The 13,305-nt window shown below is 37.3% G+C and overlaps 2 protein-coding genes across 2 annotated transcripts; both read right to left on the reverse strand.

Annotated features, from left to right (window-relative positions):
- Positions 1-1,737: 1,737 nt before the first annotated feature.
- LOC122071197 lies at positions 1,738-2,488 on the reverse strand. The gene is made up of 2 exons (XM_042635516.1): positions 1,989-2,488; positions 1,738-1,899 (listed from the first exon to the last, which is right to left on the reverse strand). Exons 1-2 carry the CDS (start codon positions 2,430-2,432, stop codon positions 1,831-1,833), a joined length of 513 nt encoding a protein of 170 aa, XP_042491450.1. The 5' UTR covers positions 2,433-2,488; the 3' UTR covers positions 1,738-1,830.
- A 21-nt stretch (positions 2,489-2,509) lies between these two features.
- Positions 2,510-3,880, reverse strand: LOC122071180 (protein FAR1-RELATED SEQUENCE 5-like). Its single transcript, XM_042635499.1, has one exon. The coding sequence runs from the start codon at positions 3,878-3,880 to the stop codon at positions 2,510-2,512; it is 1,371 nt and encodes a 456-aa protein (XP_042491433.1).
- Positions 3,881-13,305: the final 9,425 nt, after the last annotated feature.

Genomic DNA, 13,305 nt, shown 5'->3' on the forward strand with positions numbered 1-13,305 from the left:
CTTGTTGAGGGAAAATAGCATAGGTGCTTAGGCTCTAATAATACTAACCAGTGCCTTGGCTCACCTTAACAGCATGGCAACTATGATAAAATTTGTCCTAGGCACTGGGAGAGCAAACCCAACAAAGCTGAACCTAATGCAGTTAACTAAACCTCGCCTATAGATAACTGGGTGGGAACTGGGAAGATGCAAAACAGAATGAGTAGAGCAGGGGAAGAGAACATATGATACCAAGGAGAAACAAGCCAAATGATACATATTATGTTACAGGACATTACTACAGACTGAGGGACTCATTTACCTGCTTGGTGACTGCCATCCTTTTACCATCCCAAATTAATTATAAAAACTGACTCCAGTTCATAACAAAATAACATATTCCTGTTTCTTCTCTTGGCACTTATAACACAATATAACAGAGGAGGGAGGCTCATATAAGGTAAATGTGACATTCAATCCCAGGATCTGGCAGCAAGCTAGGCCTTTCCTAGCTGAGACAACTGGACCTTCAAGTAATAAACATATTCAAACCAGCTAAAATAGATAATTTTTCTTTTGAGTAAATTACTCAGACCTCACCTGTACTTTGACCTAATTTCAATCACCTCTCCTGTACTTTCAACAATTACAATTGTCCCATTTCTGCGAACAGTGTTAAAAATAAAAACAAAAATGACACTTTTAACCTTCCACTAAAACTCGACATACTTTGCTGTATTCACATAATACACATTTTGGTTTTTCAAGAATTTTCTGTAGCATCCAATAACTTAAAGCTGAGTGGAAGCACAAGTTGGAATATCCATATCTGAGTACAACAGAGTATGTTAGACAAATTGAGTACAACACAATATTTTCTTCTCCAACCCATATCATCACCACATCCCTATGATCTTTAGCTGCTTTAGGACCCAGCTCCTGTGTTTTGGCAAAAACTGTTGTTAGCTGTGGAACTATTCCTGGGTTTTGCTCTTGGGATAAGAATAGGTCTACAGCAGACTAAAGCCAACAGTAATTCCATCATTAACAAGGATAAACTAGTCCAAATATATATTGTTTTCTTCCAATACCAAACAATCCTTTTAAAGAGAGGAAGGTCAGATTCAATCACAAGAGATGCATCATAAATTTCAGGTATACCAGCACCAGGCTTGTATTCTGCTCGCTGTTCAAGGACCACCCTCAAACATGCAGTTGGCTCTTTTCCTTCAGTAAACCCTCTCATTTTCAAATTAAGATTTTGGGATTCTGATGAATAGCCAGCAACAAGAGGAGCAGTAACATAATATGTATCCTTTGGCTGAACATTATCCTTCCTCTTCACTGCTTGGGGTTATGCACATCTGAAACTGGCAGAAAGGAAAGGAACACCAAACCATGCCCATATAGGTAGGACTCAAAGAATGAGTAGTAGCAGAGACATAACAAACCAAGCTATAAGTTAACAAATTATAAAACATGCAAGTCAACAAAGAAAGCAAAACCAAATCTAATCAATCAACTAATCAGCCATTAAAACTTGCAAGTTAACAAATCATAATGTAAGACAACCAGTGCATTCACTTTTCAAAGTCTTGGTGGATTCGAACCACCATAACCTGGGCATTAGCCCAAATGCTCTGCCAATTTGAGCTAAAGACTTCTTACCTACGAAAAAAGATTGTTAATACGTTATAGGCTAAAAATCAATAAAAAAAACTTAGAATCCTGGACCGTTCATTAACATAAGCACAAAAATAAAGATCCAATGAAACTGTGTTTTAATAGCACAAAAAAGCCATCACATTAACGGAACTTAATAGTAAAAAAAGAAGTCTTCATTAGCTGAATCTAAATATAATCTTCATCCAGTAATTGATGAGCTGCAGATGCTTGAGATGATATATGGGAAATAGAATCCTGGAAGTGACATTGATGTTAGGGTAATCCATAATAAATAAGAAAAATAAAAAATGCAACAAACAACATAACAAACTAGACCTACTCACCATAAATGACATGTAACTGGGATCTATGTTATCCATCATGTGTGTAGGAGTTGGTGCAGTAGTTGGTTGTTGGTTTTGTAATCGTTGACTGTTACTTGGTCCTCCACTTTTTTTTTTTCCTTTTCCTTGTTTTTCAACCCAACTCTTTAACCGTCTACCACCTCTTTTACTTTTCTCTTTATGCTTCAAACGTAATCCATCGTATATGTCATTTGAGAAATCAGTCAATATTGGCATATCAAGGCAATCAACTGGGTTTCTAATATCACCAAGCTTCAACCTTAATTCATTCGCAGTATCCTTCACCAACTCGTATCCCTCAACTGTATTTGAAGCTTCTGCTGCTATTTGAATAAGTTCATGACAAATACGCCTATACCGTTGCGTACAGTCCAAGTTGACATCTTGTTCAACTTCTTTCCCCCTACTGTCATTGACCACCATATTTGTTGCTCCCCGTGTCCATCTCTTCAAAATATAGTATTCAGGAATACGCTTTATATCTAACACATCTAAAACTTTCAAACAATGACAACACAGAATACCATCAGTCTCGAATTCATGCAAGAGCATGCTACAATTCCTTGAAGTGGGTTACAACATACTTTATACTCACAGTCTGCTTCATAAATCCCAACCCGAAAATAAATGTAGGGATTCCCATCAGTTCGACTTATAATGGTGCAAACAGTCATCCAATTGTATTCCTCTTGAAATAACTGAAAAATAACAGGAGTGTAGAGTTCCCCAACTTGTTTCTGTACAATAGACATTGAATTTGCAAGTCGTGGCATCTTGTTCCGTGCATCAAATTCTGCTTTTAATTCATTACCACGCTTCTGGTTAAGAACTCTCTCAAAGTGTTTAAAAAATTGCACAACATCCAAAGTTGACTTCAAATAGTCCTTCAAGTCACTGTTGAGACTCTCACTGAGCTGTGTACTTCGAATGCCTATTGTGAATGTATTTTTCACATAACACCTCGCCCATTGACTTTTAAGCCCATATATGCGCTGCAACCATTCATTATTCTTAACATCATACTCGTCCAACAAATTAAACCATGCTGTCTCGAATTCATCTTCCACATCGTATTCGTATATGCATTTCTTTAAATTTGTAAGAAAATGAGAGCCATCCTTCATCATATGACCCAAATGCGTAATGCCATTCTGCATTAAGTGCCAAGTACACAATCCGTGCCATGTCTGAGGCCACATTTCTTTTAATGCTCTAGCCATAGCTTTGTCTTGGTCCGTGAAGATAGTTATAGGCTTCTTTCCACCATGTGCTTCAGCAAATACCTCAAACAACCATTTGAAAGATTCCACTGTCTCATCATATAAAAGTGCAGCCCTGAATACGGTGCACCCTCTATGATGATTGAATCCAGCAAACAACCCAAACGGCCTACACTCTTTGTTGGTGCGAAATGTAGTGTCAAAGCTGACTACATCTCCAAATTGTGTGTAGTCAATGATCATCTTTGGATCAGCCCAAAATATGTTAGTTATTTGTTCTTCACTATCCAGCTGAAATGAGTATGTGAAAGATGGGTTGTTCCTAGTTTGGGTAACAAAGTACTTCATCAAACTACCTGCTTCACCATATGTTAAGGCACGTTGTCTTTTAGTGCGAAGATAATTCCTAACATCTTGAGTCATATAGCTTAGGTTTTCAATCCCACCAGCATGCCTACCCATCAACTCAACTGTGGATCTAGGCCTGATTCCCGAGTCATCTGCCAAATCAATTTCATACCTATGTATGTCTAACATATTCCTTTGTGAACGCATCATATGAACTGTTGATGTAGTATGAAGCTCATGATTATGTTCTCTCACAAAGTCATGGCACTTGTATTTTCCCTCATCAACCAAATATATGTTCATTCGTGCCTCGCAATTTGTTCTTGTCTCAGCTCGAGGGTTAACAATATTGATGTCTCGCTTGTCACTCAACCGAAAACCAGCTTTTGAACAGACAAATCCCCTAGATGTTATAGTCGTGTTGTCTTTCTTGCTTTTATTCACAAAGTGTCTCCTAACACTAAACCCCATTGCCCGTCCATAACTATTGTAATAATCGTATGCATCCTGTTCTGAGTTGAATAACATCCCAAACGCAGGTTCACTCGCATCATTCATGCAAACATTCTCCATACTAGACAAAACAAGGACAAAGACAGCAAATCTCTTAGGTTTGACAGAGACAATGACCAAATAAAAATAATGATTTTCAAATCAGACCCTAAATCTACATTCCCATCTTCAGTCATATGTCACTGATAAGTGGCTAAGAACAACCCTTCCCCCTAATATTTCAGCATTAAAAACCACAGAAAAACCCGGTTCATAGTACAATGTAAATACTTCAAAAACTTTTCAATTTCAGAGATAGCGAACCGATCAAGGAACAAAGACAGAGAGACAACAAGCAAATAAAAATTTTAAAATTGAAATTTTATTGAACAGAAAACCTAATATTTCAGCATTCAAAACCATAGAGCACCTTTGTGCAAAGTACAATGTTAATACTTCAAAAAAATTTCAATCTCAGAGATAGCGAGTCGAGCGAGGAACAGAGAGACATCAAACAAATAAAAGAGAGAGAAGGCCCTTTGCAGAGACATTAACATTAACATAAAAGAAAAAAATAAAAAGAAAGAGAGAAGGCTTTGAGTATTTCATACCTTCTTTGCAAGCGCTTCGTACCAGAAGGAGAGAGCGAGTCGAGCGAGAAACAGAGAGAGAGAGAGTGAGAGGAGTCAAGTGAGGAAGAGTCGAGCGAGAGGGAGAGAGTCGCGAGCGAGAGGGAGAGTCGACAGAGGGTTAGGGTAGAATCAAACCCCGTAACAGAGAGGGAGAGTCGTAAGAGGAGAGAGGGAAAGAGAGAGAGTCGAAAGAGGAGAGAGGGAAAATTTTCACCTTTTATTTCAAATGTACCGGTTTGTTGTGATACGGTTTGGTTCAAATACGGTTCTTCACTAATTCGGTTCAAATTGGTTTTATAAGTTGAATAACATCTGGACCGTTCATTTGGTATGTGACACGTGTCAATCACTGAAATGGATATTTCACAGAATTGCACCGATAGGGAATTGCAGAGGATTTTTGTCCACAATATATTGTTCTTCCATAACCGTATCTATCATATTTTCATTTTTCCTTCTCTCTCATCAATGTCTTTATTTTTATTTATTTATTTATTTATTTATTTATTTATTTATTTATTACAAAACCTGTGATGTAAACAAAGAACAAAAAAGGAATCGCATCTGTCAACACCAAAACCAAGGTGATTTGCAGTTAATGATCGAATGATCATGATGGTTAGAATAGCCTATGGAGACATTGTTGCCCTTACAACCACTGGTGTCATGGTCATATGAAAATGATGAACAAGTTTGTTTCTTGGCAAATTCATATCTTTGGTTAAAAAAAAGAGAGAAAATACAGAACCGGTTTGCCGGTGGGGGCATTTCACATTGGAAATTAAAGAAGAACGAGGAAGAAAAAATTGTTGTCATTAGGGCAATCAACTGGGACAAGAGAAGGTGAAACTGAAAGGGCACGTGACCTATGGGAGTTGGTTTCTAATCATTAAAGTCCCAACCTAAGAAATGCGGTAGTCATACCAAAAGGAAGAATGATAAAATCTGAACCCATTTTTCTTTTAAAAAAAAAAAAAAGGCTAATGCTTCATCAACACTAGAATATGTAAGTCCAAATCCGACGGAGAAGCAGTGAAGAAATGTGCCATTGTGATTGATCTCTAAAATCTCCTCCAACTCCTCTGAATCCTAAAATTCCACAAGAAGCTCCATCTACATTAATCTTGATATAACTATTAAAGGAGATAAAGGCCAGACAACATGAGAAAAATGACGTTCCCTAGTATGAATCACCTTGCAGGAAGCTTTATAAATTTCTTGAGAGTTCTGAACTATGCTTTGAGCAGATCCGCGTGTATCATAAAAGACTATCGATCATTATAAGCCAACCACATATTGCAAAGAATATTGAATATGAATGATTGCTAAAGAAGCAATATTTAATTGCCTTAATTATAATTAGCAGTCGCAAAAGTCATTCCAATTAGAAAAATATGGACTAGACCATAGTTATTAAAATACACGTATTATACACGCATCCGAACGTTTAATTCAAAAATTCGTAATTTGACATAGCAATCCAAAAAAAACAGTTTAATATGCGGATTTTAAAGATAACCGTATTATACATGAATAATACTCGTATAATACGTTACATACTCAATAAAACTTTTGAGTTCAAAAAAATAAAAATAAAAATAAAAGGTGAGATTAACCCAAATGGGCCAAATCCTGAATCCCGACCCTTGTCTTCTATCAGGAACCCTAATCGATCGAAACTATAACCCTTCTTCTCCCATCATCTAAGTAAACCAAAAACAGGAAGAACAAGTGGCCCCTTCTCCTCTATCTCCGTTCTCGGTGGCCAGCGACTGAGGGCGATAGATAAGACATCAATACCCCTGCTCTCATTCTTTTCTCCATTTCTCTTCCCATCGATTGTTGAAAACCCAATCAACCCTTCCTCTTCTCCACTTCTCTTTCCATTGGTAGTTGAAAATCCAATCGAGGGCGATAGCATTTGTAAATATTTTTAACGAGAAGCAAGAAAGATTCAAAGGAGATGACTCACATGGACAAAGAAGGCCAAAGGTGGGATTCTCCAAAAGGGGTTGAAATGAAAACCGTTTTAGGAAATTTAGCATACAATCGCTATTTGAATTTGACCAACAATTATTTACAAACATAGTTGTAGTCGAACAATGTGAAGAATTAGAAAGAGAGAAATGACACAGGTGTTCTCTTCCCTCTGTTCTTGCAATACTGCATATGAGAAATCAAAGGACTTGAAGGGAGGAGGTTCTTGAGCCTTAAAATTGATCCGTGACCGGTTTTAGATTGTATCCCCATGGAAATTTCAAGAAAATCCAAGCGCATCTCTGGGATGAACGACTGCAAACACTAATTCTCCATCTTCTTGAACCTTGTTTTCGTACTAAGAAGAAGAAGAGAACATGTAAAAGTTACGAGATGAGATGAGGTTTGATTCTCCTCTTAGTTCTTTCTACCATACCCTTTTTAGGGGTTAAATGTAATTAATATTAAATATGAAATTTCAAAAGAATGGGAAATGATTTTAAATTGGAAAATCAGATTGGATTTTAGTGTCCATAAAAGCATGGTAGATTAGAATTTAGTTTCAAACAATCATTTTTAGTCCCGGATTTTTACAGAGTAACTGTATTAAACACGTACTGTATCATTACCATACTCATTTTATTGCATCGGATTTTTTAAAACGTATTATTACCGTATGGTCCATTCAATTGTCATACGTATCCGTTCCCGTACTATTGCCGTCCCCAAACTTACTAACTATGGACTAGACTGAACTGGACTACAGTAGTATAGAATCTTTAAAATAGGTCGGGCACGACAAAATGGTCAGTAGCTGCTTAGTCTCATCCAAGAGTCCAATCTCTTTGTACTGCTTTTGTCTCAAAGAAGGGGTCGATTTAGCTAGGCTCCTTCCCTTCCACTGGATAGCTGTTGCATTTTCAAGAGTATAAGAAAAATGGTCAAGTCTTTCAACAATGGAGAAAAAATTGAAAATAGATGACATGGGTTAAATGTTTAGATTTAAAAAATATATATTGGACCATAAAAACTACACTAGCATATATATATATATATATATACCAAAGTTATGTGGATGTACCAATTTTGACAAGTAATGGTAGCCACAAAACCAGAAGGGGATTCAGAATTAGATAGTTCTTGAGCCGCAAAAGGATTTGTTAAAGGTTCATTTGGAATTGGTTCAATGTTTGATGTAGAGGCCTATTGGTTTTGTCGATTTAGATATCTTAAGCTAGGGGTAACCTCCTAGATCTAGTCATTTGAAGAGGTATTTTCAACTTAATTTGGGCACAAACGTGGTCTTACACTCTCTTCTGCCACTCCTCCCAAAAGTCCAAATGATTATACTCCGTCAAAAACTAAAAATAAAATGGTTACACAAAAGAAAAGAAATCTACAAAACAAAATAAATTTTTTGGGCTATATTGATGGATGAATCAATATAATTTTGGAGAGATTCTTCAATGGTGAAGATATCTTCTTTGAATGGTTTCTCATGATATTGGCTTTTAAGTTTGGGTCCTTGAGCTATTTGGAGGGGTTTACCCTCGGTTGTTTGAAGGCTGAAACTTGCTTTGTTTGTGATTTGAAGGGGACCGATCGAGGAGAGAATCACGGCATGGGAATATGGTTTGTTTGCGAAGGCCAATTGGGACTGACTTCGTGTGATAATTTAATTCGAGGGGACGGCAGTGATGCCATAGCTAGATTTGGATCGAACAAGGGAATTTAAGGAAGTAGACTCCTTTGGGGAGCCATTTTGATTTCCAGACCGCTGACTGGGTTGCCCCAGTTCTTTGTCGGATTTTTAATGTCAAATGGTGGGACAATTGTGACGTCTCTAAATGCGAGAAGACGACACTTATTCAAAGTCTTACGGGCCTCAAACCAGTCTCGGCCCTTCCTTCTTCATCCAAATCCAGCATCAAGAGTGAGAAGGAAGCCCTTCTTGCCCGCCTCACTGAGCTCAGTTCTGACTCAGATGATGAAGAATCCAACGATGGTGCCTACAGTCTTAGTTCGAGTCTGGGTTGAATGTCCAATATAAGTTATCAAATACCCATGTCTACAATGGAGGCCTTTGCCTTCCCCAGATTTTTATATTAGCAAAAGATCTCGATCAAACCATAATTCTTGGCCAACCTTTCTTAGAAAAGATCAAACCTTTCAAAATAACCCAAAATGGTATTACAACAAAATTTCAAGGTCAGAAAATTATTTTCCCTTTCTTGCAAGTTCAAACTCCTATTAGCTAAAATATTAACAAAACCAAATAATTAAATTTCCTTAAAGCAGAACTTCTCCATCAAAGAATCTCTGAACAACTTAAAAATCCCAAAACCATTCAGCAAATTAACCAAGTTTGGTCCAAATTTGAACTTAACCTTTGCTCTGACGTTCCTGATGCCTTTTGGCGTCGCAAACAACATATGGTAACCCTTCCTTATGCCTCGGGATTTTTCGACCTCCAAATCCCTACCAAAGCCCGACCCGCTCAAATGAACCAAAAACTATTAGAAACATGCAGAATTGAAATCAATGACCTCCTGGGCAAAAAACTCATTCGGCCTAGTACTTCTCCCTGGAGTTGTACTACCTTTTATGTTAACAATGTAGCTGAAATTGAACGTGGGACTCCCAGGTTGGTTGTCAATTACAAACCTCTCAACGAGGCCCTTCAATGGGTTCGATATCCTATCCCTAACCAAAAAGACCTTTTACAACGAATTTACCAGGCAAAAGTCATTTCAAAATTCGATATGAAATCCAGGTTCTGGCAGATCCAAATTCATAATAAGGATTAGTATAAAACTGCCTTTGCAACCCCTTTTGGATTATATGAATGGAATGTCATGCCATTCGGCCTTAAAAATGCCCCTAGTGAATTTTAAAAGATTATGAATGATATCTTCAATTCTTATGGACAACTTACAATTGTCTACATTGATGTTGTTCTAGTCTTTTCTGATTCACTAGAACAACATTTCAAACACTTAAGAACTTTCTACCAAATAATTATATCAAATGGCCTAGTCCTCTCCAAACGAAAAATGGAATTTTTCTTAACCAAAGTTCGATTTTTAAGACATTTGATCGAAAAAGGTACCATAACCCCTATCGATCGAGCCATTACCTTTGGTGATAAATTTTCAGATCAAATTTTAGAAAAAACACAACTACAAAGGTTCCTCGAAAGTCTAAACTACGTTCGTGACTTCCTTCCCCAAATAAGATTGTTGAACCTTTATATCTTCGGCTAAAAAAGAATCCGACCCCTTGGTCTTCGGCCCAAACTATTGCCGTTCAAACAATCAAAAGATTAGTCAAAGAAATTCCTTGTATGTTTATCCCAAACCCTGAGGCTTTCAAAATAGTTGAAACTGACGCCTCAAATATCAGATATGGAGATATTCTCAAGCAGAAACTCCCAAATGAAAACAAAGAACAGTTAGTGCAATTCACTTCTGGTATCTAGAATTCTGCTCAAAAGAACTACAATACCATTAAAAAAGAAATTCTTTTTATAGTCCTTTGCATACAAAAGTTCTAAAATGCATTATTAAATAAACCATTTTTAGTTCGTGTTGACTGTAGCGCAGCTAAATTTGTTTTACAAAATGATGTTTCAAACCTTGCATCCAAACAATTTTTTGCCCGATGGCAAGCTTTACTTTCAATCTTTAAATTTGAAATTGAATATATTAAAGGAGAATTCAACTCTGTCCCTGACTTTCTTACCCGTGAATTCCTACAAGGCCAAACTACATTCCCCTCTACTGCAAAGACACAAGAATTCTACGAATACATCTCGTAGATACTGACTCTGTCAGATTCAAACTAAATTTTGACAAAAATGATAAATATCTAGTTACTCACACTACTATAACCATCTACAAAATCTTCAGCCTTCAAGATTGGAAAAATCATCCTTTCACTGTAAAAAAAAATTTCAAACACCTATAACCCTCCTGGTTACACTTACTATGATTACCAAGAGGCTTGGTACAAAGCTTTCTGCTTCCAAAACAGAATTAACCGTCATTCATGGTTTTTCTGTTTTGATTATAAATTCACTGGAAGAAAATTCTTTGGGCTATATTGATGGGTGAATCAATAACCAAACACCCCTCTGGTTTCCTCGGTGGTGGGATCAATATGGTCCTATATCTGACATCCTCCCACCACAAATTCAAGACTCCTACCAAATATTTTGCAAACACTCTTCACCACTTCCTCACCAACCTGACATTCTCCGATTTTTCCTCCACTGCCGCTTGGCATGGATCCTATTCTGGGAATATGAGATTTAATTCTTCTGACTCTTCCTCTATTTCAGAAAATGAGTCTGATGTCTTCCCTCAAATCAATCAAATTGGACAAAGTTCCACACAACACCCAGCCTTCCTTGACCTTCAAATCGAAGCAAGAGGAAAAGCTCCTCAGGCTTCCTACCAAAGTGGGATCATCTATGAATGGAACATAGATGGTCTGTCCGAATATAATCTCATGAAAAAATTAGAAGAAATGACTATAGTCAGCAATGCACATCGTATTCAGAATACTGAAGATAGTGAAGTTGCTACTTTACTCATTTTCGGCTTTACTGGCCAACTCAAAGGTTGGTGGGAGACTTTGATCGAAGACTTTGATTTTGTGGTAGCCCGACGGGATTTGCGAGAGGTAACTGCTTTGAATTTGCTTGAAGATGATGCTTTGGAGCTAGAGGGCTAATCATCTGGTTCATCTTCATAGGGATTTTAGGTCATTTGTTCACTATGGCAGTGAGCCAACATCGATCCTTTAATGGAACTAAGGCTGTAGGGACCATCGCTAGATTTTTCATCATCTAAGTCAAAACCGAGCTCAGCGAGGCGGGCAAGAAGGGCTTCCTTCTCACTCTTGATGCTGGATTTGGATGAGGAAGGAAGGGCCGGAACTGGTTTGAGGCCCGTAAGACTTTGAATAAGTGTTGTCTTCTCGCATACTTGTGCTCGCCTCACTTACCGATCTCATCGACATGGAGCGGGATAGTCAATTCATGCAATGAATCGACTATCCCGCTCCATGTCGATGAGATCGGCAAGTGAGGCGAGCACAAGTTCTAATGTGCTCCATTATGGTGAACAAATAACGAACATAGACAAAAGACTTCAAAATTGGGACATGCCAAAGATTTCTCAAAAAGAAGTCTACCAAAATGATGGGACTTTCATTCCCCCTCTACTGCAAAGACACAAGAATTCTACGAATACATCCTCGGAGATACTGACTCTGTCAGATTCAAACTAAATTTTGACAAAAATGACAAATCTCTGGTTACTCACACTACTGTAACCATCTACAAAATCTTCAGCCTTCAAGATTGGAAAAATCATCATCTTGCTGTAAAAAAATTTCAAACACCTTTAACCCTCCTGGTTACACTTACTATGATTACCAAGAGGTTTGGTATAAAGATTTCTGCTTCTAAAACAGAATTAACCGCCATTCATGGTTTTTCTGTTTTGATTATAAATTCAATAACCAAACACCCCTCTGGTTTCCTCGGTGGTGGGATCAATATGGTTCTATATCTGACATCCTCCCACCACAAATTCAAGACTCCTACCAAATATTTTGCAAATACTCTTCACCACTTCCTCACAAACCTGACTTTCTTCGATTTTTCCTCCACTGCCGCTTGGCATGGATCCTATTATGGGAATATGACATTTATGATTTCCAGACCCCTGACTGGGTTGATAATTTATATATATATATATATATATAAGTTGATTATGGAAATAACCCATGACTGTTAATTATCCCTAAATATTAATATTTAATGTGTCAACTATAAAATTTTATAATATCAAATTAATCATGTAAAATGCCATTTTTTTACTCAAAAAAAGTGCGGCAGCGTTTGGTAATGCTTTTATTCCAGAAACTACGATTTGCGTCAAAAACGAAAATTTCAGTTTTTGTGTCAAATTGTCTTTTTTTTTAAACGAAATTTGAACGATGGAGTCAATTCTCATTTTTTTCAATTTTTTTTTTCCACCTTTTATTCCAAAAACAAAACAAAACACACCATAAATGCACCAAACACTTTATTGTTTTTTTCGTTATTATAGAACGAAAAAAACTCCAGAAACGTTTTTTTAAAATGTTACCATAAGAACGAAAAAAACTCCAGAAACGTTTTTTTAAAATGTTACCAAACGCAGCTAAACTTATTTTAAGCTTGGAGAAATTGCATGATTACCAACTTTTGGGTTATTCTTTATAAAATTACTCATTTTATGTTTTAATTAACAAAAAATACTGAATTTTTCCTAGGCGACGGTAAATGAGATCCATTTACGATGGCCCATCGCAACCACAGACAATAAGGGAAGAGAAGTGGAGAGATAGAGAGGTCCCATCGTTCAGCCACCAGGAAAGAAAAGAAAACTTTGTGCTAATAAAAATACATAAAATCAGGTTTGGACTTACAAAACTACACAAAACAGTGTGTCCCTAACCGTCTAAGCCTTCCCACCCAAGGCGCCCTCTTCTCCCAGCAACCCACCCCAGCACCCGCCCCCAACCCACCCCACCCCACCCCACCCCACCCCACCCCACCTTTCCCTTCTTTGTCAT

The sequence above is a fragment of the Macadamia integrifolia genome, unplaced genomic scaffold, assembly GCF_013358625.1.
Source record: "Macadamia integrifolia cultivar HAES 741 unplaced genomic scaffold, SCU_Mint_v3 scaffold_190A, whole genome shotgun sequence".
In the NCBI taxonomy this organism is placed as follows: Eukaryota; Viridiplantae; Streptophyta; class Magnoliopsida; order Proteales; family Proteaceae; genus Macadamia; species Macadamia integrifolia.